The following is a 17,253-nucleotide window of genomic DNA, read 5'->3' on the forward strand; positions in this document are numbered from 1 at the left end:
CCCCTCCTCCCCACTCCACTCCTCTCATCCCCTCCTCTCCTCTCATCCATCTCCTCCTCCCCACTCCACTCCTCCCCTTTCATCCCCTCCTCCCCATTCCACTCCTCTCCTTTCATCCCCTACTCTCATCCCCTCCTCTCCTCTCATCCATCTCCTCCTCCCCACTCCACTCCTCCCCTTTCATCCCCTCCTCCCCATTCCACTCCTCTCCTTTCATCCCCTACTCTCATCCATCTCCTCCCCACTCCATTCCACTCCTCCCCTCTCATCCCCTCCTCTTTTCCATTTCCTCCACCCCACTCTACTCCTCTCATCCCCTCCATCTCCTCTACCCCCTCTCCTGACAGTCTCACACCATTTAGTTCTAATCTGAGGCAGAAGGAATCTTCCTAGAGACTCATGTTCTCAGAACCTTTCTATAATTGGACATGCTTGGAATTAGCTTGTGGAATCAGTGGGTCAGGCATGATGTGTGTGCGCGTGTGTGCGTGCGTGCGTGCGTGCGTGCGTGCGTGTGTGTGTGTGTGTTATCATAGGCCTGTAGGCTAGGCAACCGGGCTTCCCAAATACATAAATCGGAAGCCCTATTTAATTGCTTAATTGAAGTGAATAGTCTGAACCAGTGAGAACCAGAAAGTCTGACAGCCAGCCAGCCAGCCTGCCTGCCAGCCTGCCTGCCTGCCTGCCTGCCTGACTGACAGACAGCCTAACAAACAGCCTAACAAACACCATGCTAGCCTAACAGACAGACATCCTGCTAGCCTAACAGACAGACATCCTGCTAGCATAACAGACAGACAGCCTGCTAGCCTAACAGACAGACATCCTGCTAGCATAACAGACAGACAGCCTGACAGACATCCTGGAGGACTTTATCTTCAGCTGCTTTAAACATATTATTAGGGCAGATTGTACAACATGGACCCTGGAGGATTGCAACACTGTCGTGTGTGTGTGTGTGTGTGTGTGTGTGTGTGTGTGTGTGTGTGTGTGTGTGTGTGTGTGTGTGTGTGTGTGTGTGTGTGTGTGTGTGTGTGTGTGTGTGTGTGTGTGTGTGTGTGTGTGTGTGTGTGTGTGTGTGTGTGTGTGTGTGTGTGTGTGTGTGTGTGTGAGAGAGAGAGTGTGTGTGAGAGAGTGTGTGTGAGAGAGTGTGTGAGAGTGTGAGTGATGGAGATGCCTGGTGTCAGCACCTTATTTAGGATTACCAGGTCTGGAAGAAGCCATCGTAATTCCTATAATTCTCTCTGAACCCTCGTTCCTCCCTTTCTCTCCTCTGGCTTGACAAACAAGTAGTGGTGTAAAAATACTTTAAAGTACTACTTAATTCGTTTTTTGGGGTATCTGTACTTTACTATTTATATTTTTGACTACTTTTACTTTTACTTAACTACATTCCTTATATTGTACTTTTTACTACATACATTTCTCTTGACTCCCAAAAGTACTCTTTATATTTTGAGTGCTTAGCAGGACAGGAAAATAGTCAAATTCATGCACTTATCAACCAAACATCCCTGGTCATCCCTACTGCCTCTGATCTGGCAGACTCACTAAACACACATGTTTCATATGTAAATGATGTCTGAGTGTTGGAATGTGCCCCTGACTTTCCAGAAATAAAAAAAACAAGAAAATGGTGCCATCTGGTTTTTAATATAAGGAATTTGAAATGATTTATACTTTTACTTTTGATGCTTAACTATATTTTAAACCAAATACTTTTAGACTTTTACTCAAGTAGAATTTTACTGGGTGACCTTTACTTTTACTTCCTTTTCTATTAAGGTATCTTTACTTTTACTCATGTATGAACGTTGGGTACTTTTTCCACCACTGCAAACAAGCCCGCTCACTCTAAAGTAGTGAACCTCTCCTCCATCTACCACTCTGCCCTAGCTTGCTTCCTCCCAAATGGCACCCTATTCCCTACATAGTGCACTACTTTTGATCAGGGCCCATAGGGCTATGTAGGAAATAGTTTGCGGTAACACTTTATTTGGATAGTCCATCTGTAACTATCTACTAACCCTAGCTCGAACACTAACCTTAACTAACCTTAACCTTAAACCTTATCCTAACCCTAAACTTAACTCTTACCCTAACCTTACCCTTACCCTTATTCTAACCCTAATTGTAACCTTAACAAGCAGTTGCTCATCAACAGATGGTTTGTTGATAGTATGACCATAAATCCGGACTATCCAAATAAAGTGTGACCTAACATTCCATTTGGGATGGGAACTCAAATCCCTCCTGTAAAACACATCAAGGTAAAATAAAAAACATCACAGTCTTGTATACGCATGTCAGCGAGAGGCACCGTATTCCCTGTACTGTGTTACCTTTGACCACAGCTCTGCTCAGTACCATTTCGGATGCAGCCATTGAGAATTAGCAACCTGTAGCTGGCGCTGTCAACGTCAACAAAACAACAACAGATTTCATACTGTACAACAATGACGTTGCTCGGGCAATGACCAGACATGATGGTGGAACGTGCAGTAAAGGAGGCTCGATACTGGATCATGTGTTGAACAGGTTCAGTGCGTACTAGTTGGTTATTACATTGGAAGTTGAGATCAACAACAGAAATAAACGTGGAACCAGGAGGTTATTAGCCTGGGTGCCAGTCTGTTTGGCCTGATAATTCCATAGGGAGGCTGTAGCCCTCAGAAAAGAACCACAACTGTCCTGCAATAACATACCCAACTACAAAAACACTCAAACAAAACCACAATAGGCCTACAGCACAGGAGGCTGCTGAGGGGAGGACGGCTCATAATAATGCCCAGAACAGAGCAAATGGAATGGCATCAAACACATGGAAACACATTTGATACCATTCCACTCATTCCGCTCCAGCCATTACCACGAGCCCGTCCACCCCAATTAAGTTGCCACTGACCTCCTGTGGGCCCTACAGTATGTATCTCCCTGGCTTAAGGCATGAGCTAGAGAAGTTATACATTGTGTTGTAATGATAGGAGGATGTAATGCAAACAGATTCACAGATTCCCAGAGACCAACACCATCTCACTGATGATATCATTACCATTCTTTAAGCCCTGACCCGCACACAATCACCACTCCCTCTCAGCTGGGTGTGTGTGTGTGTGTGTGCATGTGTGTGCGTGCGTGTGTGTGTAGTTCAATGCAGTGCAGTGGGGAGGTTCCTCTCTCTCTTTCAAGAGGTATGGAAGATTTTGATTAGAGAGCTGCTGTTAACAGCCCTAGAGAAGAACGAGGAAGTTTCTCTTGTGCTGCCGAGTGGAAAATTGACTCCGTGTCACAAACTAATCAAATTGCACCAAAGGTGAACGAGAGAAAGAAATAAAGAAAAGAGAACCTCCACATCATTGCTTAAGTATGGAGGGGATCGCTATGGTCACAAAGGTGCTGACGGACAGAGAATACCTGGTAACAGATGTGAAGAGAACAACAGGGTGCTTGGGGACACGTCCCAAATGGAACCCAATTCCCTTTATAGTGCACTACTTTGACCAGAGTCCTGTGCAGGCTTTGGTCAGAAGTAGTGCACTATAAACGGAATAGGGTGCCATTTCACATCCTTGGCCAACCTTACATTAGTATGGATGAAACCTGTGGGAATATAGAACAATAGGGCCCCCTCTACGTGCTGCTCGGTGGGGCAGGGGGGAAACATTTGAAGGTGACACCCCTTTGTAATAAAAACAGGAAGACTTTGTTCGCCAGTCAGTGCCAGTGCCAGTCAGTGCCCATTGCCCCCTGTCTTCTCCGTGCGCTAGGAAGTTTTGGTTTTGGAGGGCGGGTCTTTCTTGCCGTTCTGCAGCACGGGCGAATCGGAGGTCTTGGCCGTTTTTCTGGGCGGACTCAGCTCGGCAACCACCACCACTTCATGCAGCGAAGGCTCCCTGTACATTGCCACTGTATGGGGGGAGAGAAGGGGAGGGAGGGAGAGAGAGGGGAGGGAGGAGGAGGGTGGAAATAGGGGAGGGATGGGAAAAAAGGATGGGGAAAAAAGAAGCAAGAGAGGAGAGAGAAAAGAGAGAGAGAGACAGAATAACATTGAGCTGAACAAATCTATTTTTAAAAATGAGACCTGAGCAACATCTACAGTAGCCAACTAGTCTCTGCAGAAAGACCACTTGCTTCCCACAACGTTACAAATGTTCCAGCATGCCCTATGTCTGGGATGTCTGAGAAAAGTAGCCTACCTTCTATGAGTTTGGGCAGGAAGTGGGCCGCCCCTTTAGTCTTCTTGACCCTGTTGCCCTTCATGACCTGTCCGTCCCGGTTGATGCCGATGTACCAGGCCCTGCCCGACTGGGTCTGCCGGTACAGGATGGATGAGTACGTCACGTAGTAGTTCTCAAACACACTCTCTTTGAACTTGCACTCTGGGGTGAAGTGTTCCTGTAGATTAGAAGACATAGACACACTGATATTCATAGGTGAGCACATAGGAAACACAAATACAGATAAGCAGATGTAGCGCACTCACACACTCACTCATGCTCTAACTCACTCACACACTAACTCACACACTAACTCACACACTCACAAACGCACACACACCAACTCACACACGCACTAACTCACACACGCACTAACTCACACACTCACTCACTGACTCACTCACTCACTCACTCACTCACTCACACACACACACACACACACTACAGGACAAGAACAACAGATTGAAAGTGCTGACAAATATTTTGATTCCATTATATATTTAATTTCAAATTCAAAGGCTCAGATGGGAAATGGCGCAGAATGGAGCCCACATTTCCTTGTGACGGGGTTAGGGGAGCATCTGTGTCTGTTGCACAAAATGAACACGTAACACACACCCTCAAGCACGAGCACGTGCATGCTCACACAGCACGCACGCATGCTCACACAGCACGCACGCACGCTCACACAGCACGCACGCACGCACGCACGCACGCACGCACGCACGCACGCACGCACCCACACACACACACACACACACACACACACACACACACACACACACACACACACACACACACACACACACACACACACACACACACATCACCATCCTGTCCATCCTGTCCATCCTGTCCGTCTATATCTATATCAACATCCTGTCCATCTATGTCACCGTCCTATCCATCTATGTCACCATCCGGTCCATCTATGTCACTATCCTGTCCATCTATATCACCATCCTGTCCATCTATATATATATATATGTCAACCTCCTGTCCATCTATATCTATATCACCATCCTGTCCATCTTTGTCACCATCCTGTCCATCTAGATATATATCACCATCCTGTCCATTTATATCACCATCCTGTCCATCTTTGTCACCATCCTGTCCATCTAGATATATATCACCATCCTGTCCATTTATATCACCATCCTGTCCATCAAAATCACCATCATGTCCATCTTTGTCACCATCCTGTCCTTCTATATCACCATCCTGTCCATCTATATCTATATCACCATCCTGTCCATCAAAATCACCATCATGTCCATCTTTGTCACCATCCTGTCCTTCTATATCACCATCCTGTCCATCTATATCTATATCACCATCCTGTCCATCAAAATCACCATCATGTCCATCTTTGTCACCATCCTGTCCTTCTATATCAACATCCTGTCCATCTATATCACCATCCTGTCCATCAAAATCACCATCATGTCCATCTTTGTCACCATCCTGTCCTTCTATATCACCATCCTGTCCATCTATATCACCATCCTGTCCATCTATATCTATGTCACCATCCTGTCTATCTATATATATCACCATCCTGTCCATCTATATCTATATCACCATCCTGTCCATCTATATCACTGTCCTGTCCATCTATGTCACCATCCTGTCCATCTATATCAACATCCTGTCCATCTATATCTATATCACCATCCTGTCTATCTATATCACCATCATGTCCATCTTTGTCACCATCCTGTCCTTCTATATCACCATCCTGTCCATCTATATCTATATCACCATCCTGTCTATCTATATCAACATCCTGTCCATCTATATCTATATCACCATCCTGTCCATCTATATCTATATCACCATCCTGTCTATCTATATCAACATCCTGTCCAGCTATATCTATATCACCATCCTGTCCATCTATATCAACATCCTGTCCATCTATATCTATATCACCATCCTGTCTATCTATATCACCATCATGTCCATCTTTGTCACCATCCTGTCCTTCTATATCACCATCCTGTCCATCTATATCTATGTCACCATCCTGTCCATCTATATCAACATCCTGTCCATCTATATCTATATCACCATCCTGTCTATCTATATCACCATCATGTCCATCTTTGTCACCATCCTGTTCTTCTATATCACCATCCTGTCCTTCTATATCAACATCCTGTCCATCTATATCTATATCACCATCCTGTCTATCTATATCACCATCCTGTCCATCTATATCTATATCACCATCCTGTCCATCTATATCACTGTCCTGTCCATCTATGTCACCATCCTGTCCATCTATATCAACATCCTGTCCATCTATATCTATATCACCATCCTGTCTATCTATATCACCATCATGTCCATCTTTGTCACCATCCTGTCCTTCTATATCACCATCCTGTCCATCTATATCACCATCCTGTCCATCTATATCTATATCACCATCCTGTCTATCTATATATATCACCATCCTGTCCATCTATATCTATATCACCATCCTGTCCATCTATATCACCGTCGTGTCCATCTATGTCACCTCCTGTCCATCTATGTCACCATCATGTCCATCTATGTCACCATCCTGTTCATCTATGTCACCATCCTGTCCATCTATATCACCATCCTGTCCATCTATATATATATTTCAACCTCCTGTCCATCTATATCAAAATCACCATCATGTCCATCTTTGTCACCATCCTGTCCATCTATATCACCATCCTGTCCATCTATATCACCATCCTGTCCATCTACATCACCATCCTGTCCATCTATATCTATATCTATATCACCATCCTGTCCATCTTGATATATATCACCATCCTGTCCATCTATATCACCATCCTGTCCATCTTTGTCACCATCCTGTCCATCTATATCACCATCCTGTCCATCTTTGTCACCATCCTGTCCATCTTTGTCACCATCCTGTCCATCTATATCTGTATCACCATCCTGTCCATCTATATCTATATCACCATCCTGTCCATCTTGATATATATCACCATCCTGTCCATCTATATATACATCACCATCCTGTCCATCTATATCACCATCCTGTCCATCTATATCTATATCACCATCCTGTCCATCTTGATATATATCACCATCCTGTCCATCTATATCACCATCCTGTCCATCTAGATATACATCACCATCCTGTCCATCTATATCACCATCCTGTCGATCTATATATATACCACCATCCTGTCCATCTATATCACCATCTTGTCCATCCACATCTATATCTATAAAGCACATTTTATGTCCATTAAAATAACATCAAAATGATCAGAAATACAGTGTAGACATTGTTAATGTTGTAAATGAGTATTGTAGCTGGAAACAGCGGATTTTTTATGGAATATCTACATAGGTGTACAGAGGCCCATTATCAGCAACCATCACTCCTGTGTTCCTTTGGCACGTTGTGCTAGCTAATCCAAGTTTATCATTTTAAAAGGCTAATTGTTCATTAGAAAAGCATTTTGCAATAATGTTAGCACAGCTAAAAACTGTTGTTTCTGATTACATTGCGTTCGATTACAGGCTCAAAATGGCCAGAAACAAAAACCTTACTTCTGAAACTCGTCAGTCTATTCTTGTTCTCAGAAATGAATGCTATTCCATGTGAGAAATTGCCAAGACACTGAAGATCTCGTACAATGCTGTATACTACTCCATTCACAGAACAGCACAAACTGGCTCTAACCAGAATAGAAAGAGGAGTGGGAGGCGCCGGTGCACAACTGAGCAAGAGGACAAGTACATTAGAGTGTCTAGTTTGAGACACCTCACAAGTCCTCAACTGGCAGCTTCATTAAATAGTAGCCACAAAATACCAGTCTCAATGTCAACAGTGAAGAGGCGACTCCTGGATGCTGGTCTTCTAGGCAGAGTTGCAAAGAAAAATCCATATCTCAGACTGGCCAATAAAAATAAAATATTAGGATGGGCAAAAGAACACAGACACTGGACAGAGGAACTCTGCCTAGAAGGCCAGCATCCCAGAGTCGACTCTTCACCGTTGACGTTGAGACTGGTGTTTTGCGGGTACCATCCTGTCCATCTATATCTATATCACCATCCTGTCCATCTATATCTATATCAACATCCTGTACATCTATATCACCACCCTGTCCATCTATATCTATATCACCATCCTGTCCATCTATATCTACATCTATACCACCATCCTGTCCATCGATATCTATATCTATATCACCATCCTGTCCATCTATATCTATATCACCATCCTGTACATTTATATATATATCTATATCACCAATCTGTCCATCTATGGATCTGACAAGAATGTGTCAGTTACCATAATATGCTCTCTCCATCTCCCACTCTCTTTCTCTCTCGCTCTGTCTCCCTCAGAATTTCCCCCTCTCCTCTCTTTCTCTCTCTCTGTCCCTCCCTCTCCACCCCTCCCTCTCCCCCCCCCCTTCATTTGGTATCCTTGTCGAGGAACAAACCAATTTTCAGGATTGATTTGGAGCCTTGATGTGACTGGTGAACAGAAAATCCCTGAATAAGGACTTTACTCTCCCTCTCTTCAACATCCATCTGTGTATCTCTCCCTCCTTTCTTTCCTCTCTTTATCTCTCCTTCTTACCTCTGTTTACCCTACTTTTCCCTTTCTCTCTCCCTCCCCTTTTTAAACTCTCTGTTTACCTTTGCTACTTCTTCCCCCTCTCTCTCCCTCCCTCTTTTAAACTCTCTGTTTACCTCTTCTTCCTTCTGTTTCTCTCTCCATTATCCTGTTTACCTCTTTTTCATCCCTCTCTTTATCTCTCTCATCCTCCTCTTTCTCCATTATTAAAGACGCAGGCTTTAACGTCTATATATCCATTATACACACCTGCATAGCTAATTACATTAACTTCAATTGCTACCTTAATTACACATGAAATACCTGATTTACTCATTAACTTAACGTTGATAGCAAAACGTGGGGTGTAGAGGTCTAATCTTTAGAAGTTGTGATCTAATCCACTATCATTAGTTCATTAAATTGTCTTAGCTATAAATAAGATCCAGCCCAGGCAATCTTCCTTAAAATGGGGTTGGATCTTTAGAGGGAGTTTTATAGGCTAACACACACACACACATATCCACGCACACCCCACGCACACACACGCACACGCACACACACACACACATCCAGACACACACATACCTTCAAAGAGATATGTCTTTGAGTTAACAGCGAGAAGCCCAGAGCAAACCAGACAGCCTCGCTGAACCCCATTAATTGATTAATTAACTTAATTAAATGGGAACTCCCTATAGAACACCGGAGAAGGGAGAGCGAACGGGGTGTGTGTGTGTGTGTGTTTGTGGGTTTGTGTGTGTTCAAAGAATGACTCCATTACAGTGGAGTCCAGGGACCAGTTCATCTCTAAACCACTAAGGACTGTACCCTTCTACAGCAGGTCCCCATAGCACATCTCAATCAGTCTGCAGTTAGGATGTGAGGAATCGAGGAAAGAGAACCTATCTCCTCGCCTCCTTCTCAAAACGCAGGGGGGACATTAGACCATCTCCTCCAATATGGTTGAGAAGGAGGCAAGGAGATCAGAAATGAGATAGAACCAATGTATGGCCCCTAAGAGGAACCAACCTAAACACTATGGCTGTCCTAAATGGCACCCTGTTCCCTATATAGTACACTAGTTTTGACTAGTACACTAGTCCTATGGTCCCTGGTAAAAGTACTGCACTAAAAAGGTGAATAGGGTGTCATCTGGGATGCATCCTACAGTACCAGTCAAAAGTTTGAACACACTTACTCATTCAAGGGTTTTTCATTATTTTTACTACTTACATTGAAGGCATCAAAACTATGAAATAACACATATGGAATCATGTATTAACCAAAAAAATGTTAAAACAAATCAAAATATATATTATATTTTAGATTCTTCAAAGTAGCCACCCTTTGCCTTGATAGATTTGCACACTCTTGGCATTCTCTCAACCAGCTTCACCTGGAATGCTTTTCCAACAGTCTTGAAGGAGTTCCCGCAAATGCTGAGCATTTGTTAGCTGCTTTTCCTTCACTCTGCGGTCCGACTCATCCCAAACCATCTCAACTTGGTTGAGGTCGGGTGATTGTGGAGGCCATGTCATCTGATGCAGCACTCCATCACTCTCTTTCTTGGTAAAATAGCCCTTACACAGCCTGCAGGTGTATTGGGTCATTGTGGGACTATAAATTATAGTCCCACTAAGCCCAAACCAGATGGGATAGTGTATATCGCTGCAGAATGCTGTGGTAGCCATGCTGGTAAAAACATCACAGACAATGTCACCAGCAAAGCACTCCCACACCATAACAACTCCTCCTCCATGCTTTATGGTGAGAAATACACATGTGGATATCAGCCGTTCACCTACACCTCGTCTCACAAAGACACGGCGGTTGGAACCAAAAATCTCCAATTTGGACTCCAGACCAAAGGACACATTTTCACCGGTCTAATGTTTATTGCTCGTGTTTCTTAATCCAAGAGAGTCTCTTCTGCTTATTGGTGTCGTTTGGTAGTGGTTCCTTTGCAGCAATTCGACCACCAAGGCCTGATTCACGCAGCCTTCTCTGAACAGCTGATGTTGATGTGTGTGTCTGGTACTTGAACTCTGTGAAGCATTTATTTGGGCTGCAATTTCTGAGGCTGGTAACTCTAATGAACTTATTCTCTGCAGCAGAGGTTACTCTGTGTCTTCCATTCCTGTGGCAGTTCTCATGTGAGCCAGTTTCATCATAGCGCGGGATGGTTTTTGTGACTGCACTAGAAGAAACTTTCAAAGTTCTTGACATTTTCGGGATAGACTGACCTTCATGTCTTAAAGTAATGATGGACTGTCTTTTATCTTTGCTTATTTGAGCTGTTCTTGCCATGATAGGGACTTGGTCTTTTACCAAATAGTGCCATCTTCTGTATACCCCCACCCCTACATTGTCACAACACAACTGATTGGCTCAATTGCATTAAGGAGGAAAGAAATTCCACAAATTAACTTTTAAGAAGGCACACCTTCTTCAGGATTGGTGGGTCCCCTGTGGGACGGTTGACCCCTTGCAGGACGGTTGAGCTAACGTAGGCTAATGCGATTAGCATGAGGTTGTAGGTAACAAGAACGTTTCCCAAAATTAGACATACTTGATATTGGCAGAAAGATGACATTCTTGTTAATCTAACTGCACTGTCCAATTTACAGTTGCTATTAAAGTGAAATAATACCATGCTATTGTTTGAGGAGAGTGCACAATTTTGAAAATGAAAGTTATTAATAAACAAATTAGGCACATTTGGGCAGTCTTGATACAACATTTTGAACAGAAATGCAATGGTTTATTGAATCAGTCTGAAACTTTGCAGGTGCCCTACTGCCATCTAGTGGCCAAAATATTAATTGCACCTGGGCTGGAATAATACCTTATGGCCTTTCTCTTGTTTTGTTTTTTTCTTTGTATTATCTTTTACAAGATCTAATGTGTTATATTATCCTACATTCCTTTCACATTTCCACAAACTTCAACGTTTTTCCTTTCAAATTGTACCAAGAATATGCATATCCTCACTTCAGGGCCTGAGCTACAGGCAGTTAGATTTGGGTATCTCATTTTAGGCGAAAATGAAAAAAGGGGGCCGATCCCTGAGAGGTTTTAAATGCATTCCAGTTGACTACCTCATGAAGCTGGTTGGGAGAATGCCAAGAGTGTGCAAAGCTGTCATCAAGGCAAACGGTGGCTATTTGAAGAATCTCAAATATAAAATATATTTTGATTTGATTAACACTGTTTTACTACATGATAACATATGTGTTATTTCATAGTTTTGACGTCTTCACTATCACTCTACAGTGTAGAAAATAGTAAAAAATAAAGGAAAACCCTTGAATGAGTAGGTGTTCTAAAACTTTTGACCGGTAGTGTATGTGGCACCTAAGAGGACCCAAGCCAGACATTGTAAGGCCCTTGAGGGCCCTAGACAGACACAGTGTGGCCCAGGCCACCTCTCCTCATTAAATAAACAGTACTCCTTTGGGGCTCCTAAACACAGCCAGTTCCTCTCTCTCTCTCCAGGGTCATCAATAAATAAAACCACACTGCTCTCTGAGCTGTGAGTGGGGGGAAGGAATTAATAAAGGATGGATGGATAGAAGGAGGGAGGGAGGTAAAGAGAGAGTGCTAAAACGTGTCCAGCACCTTTCAGTGTTGTACCTAGGGGCCTAAAATGAAGGGAAGAAGGAGAGAATGAAAGAGAACTCATAAACATAACCCTTCACTCCTAAAATGAATGGTTGTGTTGAAAGGAATTCAAACAAAAGCGGATGGGAACCTTTCCCCTCTGCTGTGAACTGCATCCCTCAGGCCAGGACTAAGAGGGAGGAAGACTTTTATCATGCACTGCGGCGACCCAAACTCTCCATCACACACTCACACACATATTGACTCCCCCTTAACTCAGCGGGACTTCAGCTATTTTTCTTAATTGTACCCAGCCATTACCATGTCTTTAGACGTCTGAAAGCATGTCTTAAAAATTGAAGTTGTATTAAGACGTCTTAGAAACAATAAGATGCTTTAAGACACTAAAAATAGTATTTCTACAGTTTAGTTGTTTACTTATTTATTCCATGTCTGTCTCGTAGTGATTTGTCAATCACACAACACACCAATTCATCAGAGTCTTTCTTTCTTTCTTTCCTCTGCTGTAGCTCCCTCTCTGTCTACCCCAATTCTATTCCCTTTTCCATCCTTGTTCCTATCGATTCTGGTACAGGTTCAGGGTGATTTCATACTAACCTATTAATGGGTACTGATTCAATCGGTAGGTCAGTTAGAGGGCTTGCCTGTCAAAGTCTGGTTGGATGTTTTTCAAAGGGCTCTTTCACTCTCTAACAAACCAGTGGTCACTCTTTCACTCTCTAACCAACCAGTGACCACTCTTTCACTCTCTAACCAACCAGCGACCACTCTTTCACTCTCTAACCAACCAGTGACCACTCTTTCACTCTCTAACCAACCAGCGACCACTCTTTCACTCTCTAACCAACCAGTGACCACTCTTTCACTCTCTAACCAACCAGTGACCACTCTTTCACTCTCTAACCAACCAGTGACCACTCTTTCACTCTCTAACTAACCAGCGACCACTCTTTCACTCTCTAACCAACCAACGACCACTCTTTCACTCTCTAACCAACCAGTGACCACTCTTTCACTCTCTAACCAACCAGTGACCACTCTTTCACTCTCTAACCAACCAACGACAACTCTTTCACTCTCTAACCAACCAACGACCACTCTTTCACTCTCTAACCAACCAGTGACCACTCTTTCACTCTCTAACCAACCAGTGACCACTCTTTCACTCTCTAACTAACCAGCGACCACTCTTTCACTCTCTAACTAACCAGCGACCACTCTTTCACTCTCTAACCAACCAACGACCACTCTTTCACTCTCTAACCAACCAGCGACCACTCTTTCACTCTCTAACCAACCAGTGACCACTCTTTCACTCTCTAACCAACCAGCGACCACTCTTTCACTCTCTAACCAACCAGTGACCACTCTTTCACTCTCTAACCAACCAGCGACCACTCTTTCACTCTCTAACCAACCAGTGACCACTCTTTCACTCTCTAACCAACCAGTGACCACTCTTTCACTCTCTAACCAACCAGTGACCACTCTTTCACTCTCTAACCAACCAACGACCACTCTTTCACTCTCTAACCAACCAGCGACCACTCTTTCACTCTCTAACCAACCAGTGACCACTCTTTCACTCTCTAACCAACCAGCGACCACTCTTTCACTCTCTAACCAACCAGTGACCACTCTTTCACTCTCTAACCAACCAGTGGTAACTCTTTCACTCTCTAACCAACCAGTGACCACTCTTTCACTCTCTAACCAACCAGTGACCACTCTTTCATCCTCTAACCAACCAGTGACCAGTCTTTCACTCTCTAACCAACCAGTGACCACTCTTTCACTCTCTAACAACCAGTGACCACTCTTTCACTCTCTAACCAACCAGCGACCACTCTTTCACTCTCTAACCAACCAGTGACCACTCTTTCACTCTCTAACCAACCAGCGACCACTCTTTCACTCTCTAACCAACCAGCGACCACTCTTTCACTCTCTAACCAACCAGTGACCACTCTTTCACTCTCTAACCAACCAGCGACCACTCTTTCACTCTCTAACCAACCAGCGACAACTCTTTCACTCTCTAACAACCAGTGACCACTCTTTCACTCTCTAACCAACCAGCGACCACTCTTTCACTCTCTAACCAACCAGTGACCACTCTTTCACTCTCTAACCAACCAGCGACCACTCTTTCACTCTCTAACCAACCAGCGACCACTCTTTCACTCTCTAACCAACCAGTGACCACTCTTTCACTCTCTAACCAACCAGCGACCACTCTTTCACTCTCTAACCAACCAGCGACAACTCTTTCACTCTCTAACCAACCAGCGACCACTCTTTCACTCTCTAACCAACCAGCGACCACTCTTTCACTCTCTAACCAACCAGCGACCACTCTTTCACTCTCTAACCAACCAGCGACCACTCTTTCACTCTCTAACCAACCAGCGACAACTCTTTCACTCTCTAACCAACCAGCGACCACTCTTTCACTCTCTAACCAACCAGCGACCACTCTTTCACTCTCTAACCAACCAGTGACCACTCTTTCACTCTTTAACCAACCAGCGACCACTCTTTCACTCTCTAACCAACCAGCGACAACTCTTTCACTCTCTAACCAACCAGCGACCACTCTTTCACTCTCTAACCAACCAGCGACCACTCTTTCACTCTCTAACCAACCAGCGACCACTCTTTCACTCTCTAACCAACCAGTGACCACTCTTTCACTCTTTAACCAACCAGTGACCACTCTTTCACTCTTTAACCAACCAGCGACCACTCTTTCACTCTCTAACCAACCAGTGACAACTCTTTCACTCTCTAACTAACCAGTGACCACCTCATAATGACAAGGGTAATGTAGGTAATGTGAATGTTAGTCCCTGGGTCACCTTTTCTTCTCTCCTGCATAAATATATCATATCTAGTGAGTGAAAAGCTGAATAGAGTACAGATCGACACAGTACAGATCTAGGATCAGGTCCCACCTGCCCATATAACCTTTTTCATGATCATCTAAAAGCCTAAACTGAGCCTAGATCAGTACTCCTACTCTGATATGATAACACATGATCATCACACACATCATATTATCATACACATCACACTCTGATATGAGACAATGAATGTGGGCTGCCGGTATCCTAGTGGTTAGCGTGTTGGTCCAGTTACTGAAAGGTTGCTGGTTCAAAGCAGACAAAGTGAAGAACCTGTCAATGTGCCCTTGAGCAAAGCACTTAACCCTAATTTCTCCTGTAAATTGGGAAAAAGGATACCTAGTCCGTTACACAACTGAATGCATTCAACCAAAATGTGTCTTCCACATTTAACCCAACCCATCTGAATCAGAGAGGTGCGGAGTGCTGCCTTAATCGACACCCATGTCACCGGCTTAACCGCTAGGCTACCTGCCACCCACTCTGGATAATAATGTCTGCTAAATGACAACAATATAAATAAAAATGGTCCCATAACTATATCACTATTGCAATTCCACCTCTCTCCAGCAGGGGCTGCTCAAACACACAGGCTGCTTGGGGCTTGTAGTACACTCTGCATGCTGCTGTTGGTGATACAATACTAACACAGAGACCACTTCTCCAAAACACCTAACCTAAGATCTCCCACTGCATTGGCCCTCTTAAAACAGGCTAAAATCCACTCAGGTTCGACACTAGCGTTACACATGTGAGGATTTCATTTTGTTTTTGTTGTTGTTGCTAAATCAATCCCTCCTGCTGCATATTTGAGGCAGATTTGTCACGGGCACATCCTCTCTCACACGCCACATTACATAAGTTAATCCGGAACAGAGAGAGAGATGAGGGTGAGAAGGGGAGGGAGGAAGGGAGAGGGAGTGTTGAGGGTTAAGGATTTGGGACAGAGATAGATGAGAGAACAGAATGGAGATGCAAGCGTGCGAGAGAGAAAGAGAAAGAGAGTGGGAGGAAGAGGAAGAGACAGAGCGAGAGAGAGAGAGTGTGTGAGCAAGATGGAAACAACTATTTACATCCTACTGCTCAACTCTGAGCTTGCACACCTAGCAGGAACCAGGTTGATTTCCAGACATTGGCACCAACCAGAACCCCCCAGTCTTCTACTCCCCCTCTCTCCCCCTCTCTCCCCCACTCCCTCTTTCTCCTCGTCTCTCCTCCACCAGTACTTGCTGGGTTGACATTAACCATTCACCTCTCAAAGCAGTCAACTGGAGAATTGATTTCATGTAGGACCTCAGTGAAAAGTCAATAGGCATTAGTGCAAAAAAAAACAAACAGGATTAGGCTTTGGTTGTATGCACCCAAGCATGGAGAAGATAGAAACGCTTCCAAGCTCGGAATCGGCCAACTAAAGGTTAATCCTGGGTTGAACCATCCTGACACTTATTGGCTGGCTCCCTGAGGACAATGGTATTTCACACCGCTGATCGGATACAACGAGTGTGTGTAAATGTGTGTGTGTGCGTGTCTGTGTGACAGGTTTTACGTGAGACACCGTCGCTGTCTCCAACGTCATCTGAGACGTCAACGGATACAAAACATCCGTATAAACAGCCTATAAAAGACATGACGAGAACGAGAACATCCCATATCACTCATTAAAGCCGTTCGTCCTTTATTATAGAGACAATTAGGGCATAGTAAAGGACGTGTCTGTAATAGAGGGTTTCAGGTACTGTAGTCCAGGTGCATGGAGGGGTCCGTAAGCCAAATGACCACCTTGGATCTTCTTACCTGGATCCCTGAGCTGCTGGAGCCTTCACAGTCACTGACCCCACTGACACACACACACACACACACACACGCAAAAACACACACACCATGTTCAGAACAGCTGGAGAGAAGGAGGAGGAGGGGGTTG

At 44.2% G+C, this 17,253-nt stretch overlaps 1 protein-coding gene across 1 annotated transcript in view; it reads right to left on the minus strand.

The window, feature by feature from the left end:
* Positions 1-257: 257 nt before the first annotated feature.
* LOC129835331 (fibroblast growth factor 11-like) overlaps positions 258-17,253 on the minus strand; it is a 132,065-nt gene continuing 115,069 nt past the window's right edge. Inside the window, exons 5-6 of the mRNA XM_055900922.1 lie at positions 4,197-4,395; positions 258-3,906 (exon numbers count right to left, since the gene is read on the minus strand). Coding sequence (XP_055756897.1) covers positions 3,764-3,906; positions 4,197-4,395 — 342 coding nt within the window. The 3' untranslated portion in view covers positions 258-3,763. The remainder of the gene's footprint in view (positions 3,907-4,196; positions 4,396-17,253) is intronic.

Source organism: Salvelinus fontinalis, chromosome 36 (assembly GCF_029448725.1).
Source record: "Salvelinus fontinalis isolate EN_2023a chromosome 36, ASM2944872v1, whole genome shotgun sequence".
Classification (NCBI taxonomy): Eukaryota; Metazoa; Chordata; class Actinopteri; order Salmoniformes; family Salmonidae; genus Salvelinus; species Salvelinus fontinalis.